The 14595-nt window shown below is 43.7% G+C and overlaps 1 protein-coding gene across 4 annotated transcripts in view; it reads right to left on the bottom strand.

Moving 5' to 3' along the window:
* PROSER1 (proline and serine rich 1) overlaps positions 1 to 14595 on the bottom strand; it is a 43222-nt gene that overhangs the window by 4443 nt on the left and 24184 nt on the right. The window contains exons 9-13 of one of the 4 annotated variants that reach the window (XM_083169748.1): positions 13527 to 13605; positions 9826 to 9969; positions 6644 to 6742; positions 6500 to 6544; positions 2892 to 4518 (exon numbers count right to left, since the gene is read on the bottom strand). In XM_083169748.1, coding sequence (XP_083025874.1) covers positions 2892 to 4518; positions 6500 to 6544; positions 6644 to 6742; positions 9826 to 9969; positions 13527 to 13605 — 1994 coding nt within the window. The remainder of the gene's footprint in view (positions 1 to 2891; positions 4519 to 6499; positions 6545 to 6643; positions 6743 to 9825; positions 9970 to 13526; positions 13606 to 14595) is intronic. The other 3 variants (XM_083169749.1, XM_083169750.1, XM_083169752.1) reach the window with 3 other exon arrangements.

The following is a 14595-nucleotide window of genomic DNA, read 5'->3' as shown; positions in this document are numbered from 1 at the left end:
AATTTATTCTGTGAAGGGGCATGCTAATTTTATTCATGTGCTTATAGCACATGAATATATATTTAATTTAAAAAACATAGCCGCCAGCAGGGGGCCGGGAGCCGCTCATTAGATATTCACTGCTCCCGATCATTACATATACATGATTGGGTGCAGTGAATACCCGGTCCCCTGCTGGCTCTCCCGGGGGGCAGCCTGTGCTGCCTGGCTCCCGGGGAGCCCACCTCCCCCCCACATACATTCTAGGGCAGGCAGGGAGACTTCCATCTCCCTGCCTGCCGCCGTCCTCAGGCTCCCTGCGGTGTCCGCTGCAGGGGTTCACATTCGCGGTCAGGGGCAGCGAGCCCCTGCCTCATTGAATACTGTGTCAGCGAGGGCTCCAGCCCTCTGGAACAAGGCGAATGTGCAGCGAATCCTAAACAGGATTCATTCGCTGCACATCGCGATTAGGGACATTGAATACTGCCCTTAGTGCTAAACAGTGCTAATCAGAATAATTATGAAGTCTGCAATATAAAAATATTGTAAATTTGAGATACTTAGCATAATCTTGGCTCAAAATATGCGCCCGCCAACCGTGACCAGGTGACTTAATGTGTTAGGTCCCAAACAATAAGGTTCAAGTCCAGGACACGGGACCCCCAGGCCAGCACAAGCCAACTGCCCCAAGGCATCATACCAGTGAAAGGTTTAAGTGTTACATACAGTAAGTAAGAATCAACTTTTAGCAACTAATTGGTTTTTCTTTTAACCAAAATAACACTTTTTACCCCAAATTACTTTTCACCTATCTAACACTCATAGCAGCTGCTTCTTATACCGCTTTCAGACCTGGGTTATTGCCGTGTTCTTGCGGCCCCAACACGGGTCAAGGTGCGGTCTGAAAAGGCCACCAAGGGTCGAGCAACACGGGTGTTCAACCCTGGTATTGACCAGGGTTGAACACGGCTATGACCCGTGTCAAGTGCAGTGTAAACGGGTGCCTGGGTCGAGCGACCCGTGTCCCGTTCACAGTATGGAGGAGGCAGCACTGTCAGCTCCAAGTACTGCCTCCTCCCAAGCCCCCGATGACGCGCCGCCGCCCAGCTCTGCCCCATGTGACGTAACCGACTCGGCAATATGCCGTGTCGGTACTTTCAGACCGCATATGCCATGTTGCTTTGGGGATGGGACCCGTTTCCTAATCCCGTGTGTGACACGGCATTTGCGGTCTGAAAGTAGTATAATGTAGCACTTTGTAACACTTGAGGCCCCCATACATTAGGCGACTTCTCCGAGAGAAGAACTCGCATGCGATGCCCCTTGACTCGCCCGGTAGTTTCCCAGACGGCACGATCACATCCAATATATCATATGCTATCCTTTTGCATATGATATATCATATGCACACCCATTCCCCACTGCCGGGAGGCTGTCCGAGTCAGTGGTCAGATGTACCGCCGTTCTGATCTGATGCACACAGAACCGCACATCGGATTTGATAGGATGTCAAACACATGTGATTTGGCCAATTTTCACCCGAGATTTCTTGTCCCGATCCTTCGAAATTGGATAAAAAGTCACAATATGTATATGGCCAGCTTTAAACCTCTCACTAGTGTGATGCCTTTGCATGTTGGCTTGTACCTTAGTGTTAGGGACTGACCACAAAGTCACCTGGTTGTGGTTGGTCAGCCAATAATTTTGGCCATGATTTTACTAAGCACTTTAAATTTACTCTATGATATATTGCAGAGTTTATTATAATTATTCTGATTAGAAGTGGTTAGTATGTAGTGTGGTTGTGTAGATTTTCTTTTTCGAAGTTACATTTTAACAAGGCTACTGCCAACATAGGAGATGATGTTGCGAAGACAGACGCAAGGTGTCTTTATTTTCAGAAATCCTGATTTACTACTGTATGCTAATGTGAGGATTTATGGGGCTTCATGTGGGATGCCCGCTGTTTAAGGTCAATAGACGCAAGTCATCATTAATATCTGTACCTGCACAAGTCCCATGCTAGCTGCAAGAAGTCCTTCTAAAACCAGAATTCCTTGTCCTTACACATGAGACTCAAAGTAGCACAGAACTGTAGCTACATGCCCTTGCCATTCCCACAAGTTAGGCAGTTCCATATGATTGCATGGTCACCATGAAGAGCCTCCCGGCCCAGAATTAGGGATGGCCATCGTTGCCATTGCCATCGATGGCAATTCAGCAACTGCCAATCGATAGTGCTTAACTATGCAATGGATGACCATCGATATTTTTACATATCGATGGTCATCCATTGTGTTTGATTGATTGGCCGGTGGGCCAATCAAAACACGGGGGTGGGGCTTCGCGGATGTCGGGGGCGGAGCTATGCTCCGTGTTCCAGCACTTTAAAAAAAGAAAAGCAAAACATCGTTTTGCTATTACATCGATGGAGGGAAACCATCTGGTACTCCCCCATCAATGGCAAAAGTATTCGACATCGGCCATGAACCATCGATGATTTTGAATCATCGATGGTCGATGGCCATCCCTACCCAGAATACGATGAAGATATGAAAAAAATGCCTACATTTGCACTATATCTGCATTTGATCATACTCAGAATAAGCCCCATTAACCCTTTGAATGCCAACATCTCTGCGAGGGATGTCCAAAATATCTGCTAAAAATGCTTGCATTGCTCACATTTGTTATATAAATTCAAATAAAAAATGTTCTGTTAAAAAGATTATATTTCCTATATAAGGTAAACATTACAGGTCATTATGATGAATAAAAATGTTTGCTTGCCAATTTTCACACAGATTTTGACAAATTCACCCCTATTCAAAGGGTTAAAGTATAATGTCCAATAATATCGAGAATATCAATGACAACTTTCAAAGAAAACATATTAATAACATATTACTGACCCAGCTTGTGCAACAAGAGCAGAGTTGAAGTTGGAACTGAAAGCAGAAGCAAATCCAGGTAGAACGGAAGCAGCAGATTGGGCGGACACACCTGATGGTACTGTTGGAACTGCTGTAGAGGGAGGCTGAAGTACAGGAAAAGATGGAAGACCAGGTAGCCCTGGATTGACTGATGGCGAGTTAGAAACTGGAAAACCAGGAAAAGATGGATTTGATGAAACTAATGGTCCTTGTGGTACAGAGAACAGTGAAGGGACTGCAGTAGACAAGTTCAGCGGAAAAGGAGAAACAGCTGCTGCTGGTGCAGAAAGGCCAGGAAACACTGATGATGTCAGTGGCGGGGTTACAGAAGCAGATGTAGTAGCAGATGGATTAGGCGTTAGGGTTGGACTACCGACAAATGGAGATCCATTAGACAATGAAGTGAAAGGTGAAAAAACTGGAGGAATTGCTGTAGAGGAGCCCAATGCTATTGAAGACAGGGTTGGGCTGCCTATGTTTCCATTGAGAGAGGAAAGGCCTGACAATCCTGGGTTCATTGAATTAGACAGGCTCCCATGACTAGGTGGAAACATATGTCCCAGCATGGCAGGTAACCCTAGAGATCCATGCAATGGTGTTGCTGAGCGTGAAGGGCCTTTGAAAGCAGAAGGTGATGGACTAGCTGGTTCAGCTTTAGTTAAGATATTGGATGCAGTCATGGAAGAAAGACTTTGTTCAGACATGGAAACAGATGGATTTTGACCCTGTGAAACTATGGGATTGCAACTAAGGGGTGATGGAGTGGGCATCAGAGGTTGTCCGGGTATGGAATTGGATGTAGAAATTGGATTTGATAATGATGGTGAAGATGACCCTGAGAACATAGACATTTCTGGAGTAGTAGTCCTTTGAGATGTAGGTGTTGAACATGGAGGAGTAAAACATTTGTTTAAAGCCGAGACAGAATCTGCATTTTGAAGACTTGGCAATGGCAGAAGTCCAGGCACAGAAGGCATTGATGGTGAATTCATTAATGATGGATCATTTGAAGCTAAAAATCCTTTTAAAACAGAGAGCAATGGATTGCCTATATTCATTTGCCCAGCAGCTCCGGCAATGTCAGATAGTGATGGACTACCCATGCCCTGGAATGCGGGATTTAAGGCCAAAGGGAGACCAGCAAATATTGATGGCATCATGTTGGCAGTGCTTACAGAGGCTGTAGACGTTGTGGCAGAAAACGGGAGGCCCTGAAATGTCAAGGGAGACAAAGTATCACTGGACCCAGGATTAGCATAGAGTGAAGAAGAACTATGCGGTGTGGAAATAGTAGTGGGTGGAAGACCAGCAAATACCGCAGGGCTTGGTGTTGAACGTGCACTGCCAGCTGTGTGAGTACTGGAGTTCTGAGCACTTTTTATAACCGTTGGTGTAGATGACTTAGGAGAAGCCATGGAGGGCGTGATTTGCCCAGGAAATGTAGCCACAGAAGTAGGCATGTTCATTCCAGGCGTAGTAGGAGTGGAAGGAGGGTTTATGGTTTTAGGAGAAGCAGTAGGAGCTGGCGATGGTGTGGCAGAAGGTGTTGGGGGAGCAGATGAGTTGGTTCCATGTGGAGAATTATGTGCATTTCCCAAAGCAGTAGCTGCAATAAAAAAGTGAAATGACAATTAAAATACAGTTTAGTAAATTGACATAAAATTGTTCTTAAATCAACAGGTATAATGCTAGAGAATTGTAAAAAACTGTAATTGTTGATTAAAAAGTTTGGAAGACAACTGGGACAGCAAATCAAGCAACCTGGGAGTGAAGTAAAACACCAACAGATTATAGACAGTCAATAGGTCCATAATGGTCAGTAGGTCAAAAGGTTCAGAATTTTATAGTTAAATGGTGATCATAAACTTAAGTCAACAGGGTCAAAAGGGGACAGGGTCAAAGGTCTACCTTTTTATTGTCTTACGCTTCCAACCGGATACCAAGCAACCCAACCCCTATAGCTCTGTGATGTATTACATTACAAACAATACATCTATTAAGCCTTAACAAAAGATAAATGCAAGGGTGATAAAGACAGATACACGCCCAGCCAATCACCTGCTAACTGCCATGTTACAGCCTGTGTTTGAAAAAAATCAGTAAGGAGCTGATTGGCTGGACGTTTATCTCTCCTTATCACCCTTGCATTTATCTCTTGTTAAGGCTTAATACATCTGCCCCAGAATCAAATAACTGCATGTGGGAGGGGTCAATCTATCTATTGGTTGCATGTCATCACCCTATTCTGCCGTGCATTGCCATATTCGCTTATTTAAAAGGAAACTGCAACCCCATTAACATGATATTTTGCCTCATTGTGCATCTGTGTGTCCATGTCAGGCCTGACCGTTTCTTAACACGCATTGTGCTACATTATGATATTGGTTGGTTTGGGCTTGCCAATAAATTTTTATGATCTGGGGTTGAGATTGCCTCATATAACCAAGTCCTTGTATACATTTATAATGATATCTGATATTTCTTATTGGTCATCAAAAGACATACAACAATAATATGAACTTTCATGGTACAGTGGACTTTTTTTAACTCTTTATTTTGTCAAAAAGAGGGAGCATAATAATACATTAACAAATTAAGAAACATTTAAGAATTCACTCATTTACAATTTCAATAATTAAGAGAAACAAACGTTTAAGAGAAAAGTGGAGGGGGATGGAAAAAGGAGATTGGAAAAGGAGGGTAAGAGAGAAGAAGAAGAGACAAGGTCCAAGGACAAGATCAGTTATTAAGGCAGTTGGTTGGAGATGGGGGATGGAGCTTAATGTCGGCAGTGAGAAAGGAGGGAAGCTGCTAAGTGGTCAAAGTCATTGGGGATAGCGTCCGAGTAAGGTAGGTAGCCATAGTACGCAGACAAGGGTCCCATATAAGGTTAAATTTGCGAGGGAAGTCATGTAGGTGATATGTAATCTTTTACATATTTGCTAAAACCAGGTGTAATTGTGTAAGGCAGAGATAGGTGGGGTGGATGGGAATTTCCAGTTTCTAGTGATTTTCTACTGATTTTGCAGTGGTCAAGATATGGGAGAATCATTTGTTTAGAGAGGAATCCAAATCCCCAAAGGGACGTGGTAACAGGAAAACCCATGGGTCCAGGGAGAGCTGAATGCCTGAAAGGGATTTCAGTAAGTCAATAACTTTTTCCCAGGAAGGGATTATCAGGAGGCAGGTCCACCAAATATATAAGAGGGTGCCGCTTTGACCACAGTGCCGCCAACAGACCGGGGTAGAGGAGGGGAACATCTTAGAAAGTCTATCGGGGGTATAGTATCATCTGTAAAATAACTTACAGGAGGCCTCCTTAACACTAGTAGAAATAGAGCGTTTGGTAGCACCCTCCCTTACTTCTTACCAGCAACAATCATCTGGGGCGGGCAAAGGTCGTGGCAGAGTTATGAAGGAACGGTAACATCGATTAGTAGTGAGTATAAGAGTGGACTTTTTTTTTGCATGGAATGGCAATGAATGTTCCATTGAAGCAGAAGACACAGACCATACATTGAAAGTTCTTCTAAATCTATTATTGCATACTTCTTTTCCACAATTTGCATTAGGAATGTATCCTTTACCTTGATTGGCTGTAGCTTTCGCTTGAGCAGCAGGATCCTCAATTCCTAGAAATGTGCGCACACAAAAAACAAAAAAATCAGTCTGAGAAAGAATAGAAAGATCTTCTGTATACGGTACCTATACCATGATGCTATCCTTCTTACCGGTGGCCAGGGAGGCAGGACTAGGAGAATAAGGGGGTGGAGGCAGAGTTCCGGGAGCTACATTTGCAACAGAAATGGGACTACCATTGATATATGCACCTATTGAATAAAAAAAAATATGTAAAATGAAGAATTGTGGATTAGGAGTAGAAGGTTAACTTGCTCTATGGTTAATAGCCTCTTTCTACTCTCAATTTAATCTAATGATCCTCCGAAAGGTGACACCGCCATGATTTTACCACTACTGTAGTGTGTGTTTATACCATGTACAGTTTTATTTTATGCTACTATAGCCCTTACATAATTATTTTCATACTTAATATGGGTTAATTATCCAGAAATGTTTGGGTCTGAAGATTTCTATATAAGGAATTTGTTGTGTAAGTTGTATCACTTTGCCTAAAATATTTCAAGTCGCATTTAAGGACTCCTGTCTTTTATCAATCTGCCCCTAGCACCAGAGCAACAAGGAAACATGTGAGTGCCGGGGCAAGAAGGAAACGGGTGCGCTCAGCAGGATAAAATATCTAAATCCTGTACTACAACATCTCAAAATATCTCCCAGCTTTACCTCTGCTCTGCACAAGATCAGTGCCTTTTTATCACACTGACGACCTGTTCCAATTCATGGTTAAAGGACTTTTTTTTTGAACTGCACCACTCTATAGAATGCCCTCCCCAAACACAGCAAGAAGTTTCTTTCGTCTCCGAACCTTCAAGTGTTCACCTCTCCAGGCAATCTTATTAAATTCCAGAGCAGCCCACATAACTTCCATAAGTTATCCTACCCAATACATCTCCTCTACAGTCTATGCATAAGATACATATTCTCTCTCTCTTCTATTTCCCATCATGCGGACCCTAGGCCAATATTCTCCTGTTGTAGCAATATGCAGCACTTTTCTGTTTATAGTGACACCAATTCCCCTATAGAATAGCTTGCAGTCAGGGCCTTCTTACATCTAGGTCTGCTTGCTATTATTCTGTCTTCAGGTAGAGCGTTCCCTACAGTATCTCTGGAACTCTCTGCCTCGCCACCTCTCTACAAAACTTTAAAGGTTCTCTCAAGACCCACGTCTTCTCCAAACCCAACCAATCTCATCCTAACCCAATGTTATCTGCTCACTTCTATCCCTTCTGTGCCACCTGTCTGCCCCTCCCCTTTAGGACGTAAAGCTCATATGAACAGGGTCATCCTCCCTCATGTTCCCTTCCTTCTTTTACCCAAACCAACTCCATACTTTCTTTGATGGCATCTAATCCCTCAGTTTTCCACCACCCTGCTACTTATTTCAGTATTGTCTGCTGATGCAGATAGGTCTATATACCCTGTACTTGTCTTAAACTGTAAGTCACTGTTTTCGTGTTTGTGAACTCTGTAACTGGGTACTGTGGTGCCATATAAATAAAAAAAAAAAAGTTATAATGATGATGATGATGATGATAATAAATTTCTTGTTGTTCCCAACTGTAAAGTGCAATGATATCTGCTGGTGCAAAATAAGTAATGGTTAATAAATCAATAGATAGTTGTAAAATGATATACTCTCCAGTCAGCAGAACCGGCCAGCCTCTGTCCCCAGTGAATGGGAATGTATCATGTAATATACGCATCAGTTCTGTATGAACAATAAACTCTGATACTTCTCACCACAACCTGTGAACAGCATATACAAACAATGCCCTAGTATACAATACACCCAAAGCACAACACAAAGGTAATTCGGGAATGTGGGTTATCCCACAAAAGATAAAACCAACCTCAGACTGGACAGTGCAAAGTATAAAACTCTGTGGAAGTGGTATGTGTGCAAACAAACAGTGTGCTTCCCATCTCTCAAAAGTTAATCAAGCCCAAAGTGGGCGAGGCGCTCCTTGATCCCACTATGGTAATGGGCTCCAAATGGTAAACAAGATTGGGACTCCTGTAACAGCAACTAAACTAGTTCCAGTATAATGTATAGATCTTCCAAAGACAGCTGCCCATAATTAATAAAATGTATACTTTTAAATAAAGTTTCCTTGAAGAAATAACCCAAAGACTACAGCACATCTCCATCAGCATGGTGCAAGTCTCATAAATATTATTTGGTCACTGCGTGTGCATAAAAGAAAACTCACTTCTTTTCTTTATCCTAGTAAGCTATTAAATATTTCTTCCCATCTACCTGTAATCTTGCTAACTAAAATGTTAATAAAAACACACAACAGAAAACGTTAATAGCACTGAGCAAAGGGCACTGACGTGAGGTTTTTGCTTTTGTTTTTTACATTATGTGATCCGGTTACTGCACATCATAATATAATGAAATAAGCCACAAAGGACTAAATACAAAAACCAACATTAATGCCTAGAAAAGAACGGTGTACAAAAACAGCGTACAAAAACTGTACTGCAAGAGTACAAAAAATGTATCGTTTTAAATGAAATAAGGAACATACTGTATAAGGCAACAAAAAAGGAAACTGAAGCACAGTAAAGAAACTGATTCCGATGGATCTGGATGAGAATTCTGGTGAAAACAAGCCAAATCGCAAGTGGTTGACATCTCATCCAATCCGATACACGGCCCCGTGTGCATCGGATCGGATCCGGAGATTGAACCTGTTAAACATAAGATATATCGGATGTGGAGCAGTCAGTGAATATCGCAAGTGGTTTTTAGCACCTGTGATGTATAGCATCCAGTTTCCCTTGACCTCCCCCAATATCTCCCCGGGAGACCTTTTACATGCGATAAATCGCAAGTAAAAATAGCACATCAGGTGACATATCGGATGAAAGAACTTCCATGGAGCTGCCGGGGAAGTTCAAGGGAAATCAGGTTGGAATTGTGCCTCAGACAAGTTGGACTAGTGGTATGGGGTCCTTAATGGTGTGTACACATGGTGCGATTTCGGCTTTCCATTTTGACTATATAGTCAAAACCTCATAGCAAGTTAATCAATGTTGCATGTGTAAATAGTCAAACTTGTATAGCCAAAATCGTACACTGCCAGAATCACCCCGTGTGTACACTGTAATAAGTTATCCAGGCTGCATACCTGGGTCACTTTGGCACTCAGTTATTACAATTATCCCTCCGCACTGCGTCAGCAGCACACTGAACTACTTTCTACTCTCACAGCATCTGGTGTTGTGCAAAAATAACCATTTGCAGAAAATAGAAAAATGTAGTTACTGTAATTCTCGCTTTTCTTAGCCCAATCCCGACAATTCGTACTATGGGTTGCTGCCCCTTCCCCTTCAGATAAACTTTGACCTTCTCCAGAGGTACTTAAGTTTGACTGTTCCTTCTTTAGCGCCATTGCCTTCCCATAGCAATCTAAAAGATAGAAGAGCAAGAAACACAAAACAGAGCCCGGACACATTGTATTTGGCTGAACGCTCTGCATTCTGTACAGTAAAAGCGATCCTGGACTTCAACAGAAGAACAAGCTTTTCAACGAAAAAGAAAGTTGGGGGTTTTGGTAAAGTTTTGTGTGAATTTCCTACTTGGCTATGGAATGATGGGAGCCTTGCCTTCCCCCTTCCTCGTTGTTCGGTCATGTGACACACAAGCAGCATGCAGAACGAGCTCAATATGATGTCCGGGTCATGCAAGGGATGCATCACAGAGCGGCAAAATAATGATGACAAAACCTTAAATAAGTGTGACTCGATCTGACTCTCTTTATAATGTGCTGGACACTATCGTGTCTAGATCGGGTACAGCCAAACTGCTGTCCTCTGGCTGTTGTGAAACTACAAATCCCAGCATGCCTTGCCATAGTTTTAGCATTCCCTAATAGCAAAACTATGTCAAGGCATGCTGGGATGTGTAGTTTCACAACACCTGGAGGGCCATAGTTTGGCTATCCCTTGTCTAGATTGTAGTATCTCCTGAGCAGGGGCCCCTCCACTGGCTCCTGGAGCAGCAGTATGGGCGGTCGACATATCACCCGTACACACAGCACAATGCGCTGAAATATCTTTAGATAGATCAGTCATCGGCTGTGTTGCAGAGCCGACGCGATATATCGGTGAACGATGCAGTTCACAAATATATTGCTCGTACACACTGGCCGATGGTGCATCAATATATCGGGCATTCAATCGAACGGCCGATATATTGTCCAGTGTCTACGCACCTTTATTCACATACATAAAACACCTGAGACCAACAAAACTAGTTTAAACCAATCACTACTAGTTCCCATCCGCCGCAGGGACCCCGCCGCTAATCTCACATACACCACAGGGACCCCCTGCCCGCCAGCGCTATCCGACCTGATCCTGTGCTGCCTGTGTCCCCGCCAGCTGTCCTTACCCCCCCCTGCTGCTGTGTGCAGCATCCGGTGCAGGCAGGGAGGCATCTCCCTGCCTTCCGCCATCCCCCGGGCTCCCTGCGGCATTTGCCGGGGGGTTCAAATTCACCGTCAGGGGCAGCAAACCCCTGATGAGTTGAATAGGGGGAGTGGGAGGGCTGGTAGCAAATGCTAAAGCCCTCCGGAACCCGGCGAATGTGCAGCGAATCCTAAACAGGTGCACATAGTGAAAAATATCATTGAATACTGGCCAGAGTCTTTGGGACTGACCAATGGGCAGAGCAGCAGGGGTCAGAACAGACCCAATGACCGTATCCCATTATAACCATGATATGCATGACTACAGCTTCACAACTGGAGAAGGACACCACATAAAAGTACTAGTAGAACAAGAGAAGCCTCTGTGTAAGAGAATATAACACAGCCACCTAACCCCACCTTACCGCTACATTCCTATTACATTATGTGCACAAGGAGGATCACTAGGTTTTCTTTATCCCAAAGTAACTACCCACAAACTCAGACGGGTAATGGTAAAGATCCTGCTATACCCATCATCACAGATACAATACAAAGAGCAACCAAACTGCCTATTGACAGATCGCATTGTCAGAGACCTGAACTTGTATCATTCAGATCTGATGGACAAGACTTAAGTGGCTCAGCACCCGATTGGTCAGGACTTGCAGCTAGATTGCATATAACACCCCAAACATGTGACTGCATTGTATCACATTTACAACAGACCCAGGCTTTGGGCACCTTATCGAAACATCTGCATCAAACTACTGGCATGGCCAAATGATGACTGAATATCATGTCAGATCTCCAAGGGCATATCCTGCCACTCCTGACAGTATATGATACATACCTATCAGAATCAGGACTTGTATAGCCTCTATCAGAACCCAAATTGAGAGAAAAATAAACATCCAGAAGATCAGGGGCATATACAGTTACGGGTAATTTTAATTGTGGGTGATGCCCAGGATGTGCCGCATTGGAACGATAACACTGGTACAGAAAATATCCCCCAATATGACCAGAATTTGTGAGCTAGTATTGGTAATTATTAAAATACTAAATCTTGATGCGAACGTAACTGCAACATAAAAGCCTAGTAGATCAACTCCCTGTTTAGGTTACTTTACTCAGTCTATGGTTTACATATTAGTCTTACTAATTTCCTGGCAACATGGTGACACTGCTTCCAGATGCATGTAGGCTTGTGTTCCCCAACATTAGTAAATAGACCGATACCACCCCCCACAGGATCAGCACACTCACAGTGTGACACGGATAATCTGATTGGCTACAAGTTGTTCTACTCACATCCACTTAAAAAAAAAAAAGTACATGCAGATGAAAAGTACAGAAAATGAAGTGTGATCACAAAGTGTTGTGGCAATATTTAAATGCTCCATAGAAAATAATAATGGAAGTAACATTAGGGCTATGTCATTAACAGGAAAGTATTCTTTCTGGAATTAAATGCTCACATGGATACTATGGGGCGACTCGGGTGGGTAAATTTTGCTTCAAAGATAAAAGCATGAAAGGGTGGAATTTGTTTTTCAGAAAGGGTGAACAATACCAGCCAGCTGTATAAACTGTAGAAAGGGCAGGTGTTGGTATTTGGTCCCAACCAATTCATTATTTCAGCCCGTGTAACCCGGGGCTTTAAAAACAGTCATGGATTGTTGAGATCACACAGTTATTCTTGTGGACACGCCCGCTTTTCGCAGGAAGGGGGCGTGCCATTGGACATTGAATCACGCCTGCAGATAAACAGGCGAGTGGACCAGGGTCCCAACTTTCAGGACGTACCGACAGTGGGGACCTGGGATTGAATACCCCCTTTATCTCTTTTAAAAAATTGATACATCTCCCCAAAAGTGCTGCAAAATTAACCACACTACACTTCCTTGTACATTACCAAAACCATGTTATTTGCTTATACCTCCAAAATTTGGTGACAGTGGAATGGGGACGCCTTATGCACCTCTGGCGCGTGTGGTCGAAAAAGGGGGCAAAGCACCCCAGTATCATCACTGTGAATGCATGCCCAGCACTCTGGCTACCACCATAGATCTCCTGCTCACCCCCCCTACCAACTTGGCAGGATACTGCACCTCAGGGGAGGGACAGCAGGACCGTCCCACAAAATGGGAGTGTCCTGCTGAAAGCAGGACAATTGGGAGGTATGCTTGTTTGCTGTGGTATACGCATTGTCAGCATCATCTTAATAAAGGAGTCTTCTGAGGAAACAGAAACATCACAAGCTGCACTGAGGAATAATGCAGTAATGTGCATGCGGCATGGGTTGAGTAACATGAATATGGGAAAGTACACGGACATAGAGATAGCTGGGAGATGTGACAAGGAGAAGAGGAAGGCAATGAATCGTAGGCCTAAGCAACAGGTTTAAAGAGATTAATAATGATTAAGATAGATAAAATAGAAATAAAGAGACTTCAAAAGGTATTAACAGAAAATAATTTAAAATGTTGTTAGTGAGAAACCGTATTCTCCTCCTACAGCTTTCACATGACACAATGGACAAGGTCCTTCTTACTTGGAGCAATGGTTGGGTGAGGCCGGCATGGAGGTATTGGGTACGGCACGGGCTTGTGAGGATTATACGTAGAAGGAGGCTGTATAGAGAGGAAGAAACAGGTTATTCTGTGTTTGCTGGAGATGGGAAAAACACCGCTAACACTGCATATACACAATGCTTAGATGACAATATTCGGGTTATACCGGTTTAGTGTCTGGCTGTATACTCATTTGTTGAGGACTGAATGCCTGAACTCAACTTTGGTTTCATGTGAGAGCAAGCTGCATGTCCCGTAGAAAAGAAACTGTAACAATCTCACAGTCAGGCCCTTGGTGTAATATTGGAGTTGGGGCAGGAGTTTGTTTCTACTTGTGGTTCATCCTATTGTGAATTGTATCCTCTCTTGTCACTGTTTTCTTAAATCTGCACAAACTCTTCCCAGTAGATCTATGTACTCTGCCCTTAATCGGAGCCTCCGAGGTCTATGCATATGATTTTCCTAGAACTCCTCCCCGTTCTCGCACACCTTGGATGAAAACTTGAGGGGAGGGGAGGGGGAAGGGGAATGTGAGTGGAAGGACAATTATGCACCACAGAAGATTGCATTCGCTCATTGACTGCTGACATTTAAAACGGTAAAAAAGCAGGGTCCTACCTGTTTCGGACCCATTTTTTTTGCAGTCTGAACTGGTCTGAAACGGTACCCAGGCAGCAGTGAGCACTATTGGACCCTCTCCGTGCATATTTAATGAGTGGGGATCCAGCACAGTGAATATTTAAAGAGCGGGACCTGCTTATTACATATGCGCATATGTACTGAGCGGGACCCGCTCATTACATATGAATGGAGTGGGATAAGTGCATCAGGGATCTGTAGTGAGCAGGGCAGCGTGCAGGTATTGCCACCTGCCTGTAGCCATGCCAGGGATGCTGCTTCCTGTCTGCTGTATTCTATCGCGCTCCTCTCAGCCTGACCGTGGGGACACCAGCAGCCTGTCTCATAGCTACTGGTGTCCTGTTCTCCAGCTGCTTGCACACCGCAAACCTGCATGAGACCCAGTATTTACATGCGGTGTGAAAGGGGTTT

This window comes from Crinia signifera, chromosome 2 (genome assembly GCF_055691185.1).
Source record: "Crinia signifera chromosome 2, ASM5569118v1, whole genome shotgun sequence".
Taxonomy (NCBI): Eukaryota; Metazoa; Chordata; class Amphibia; order Anura; family Myobatrachidae; genus Crinia; species Crinia signifera.
The sequence above is the reverse complement of the archived record's forward strand: the minus strand, read 5'-3'. Positions and strand labels throughout refer to the sequence as shown.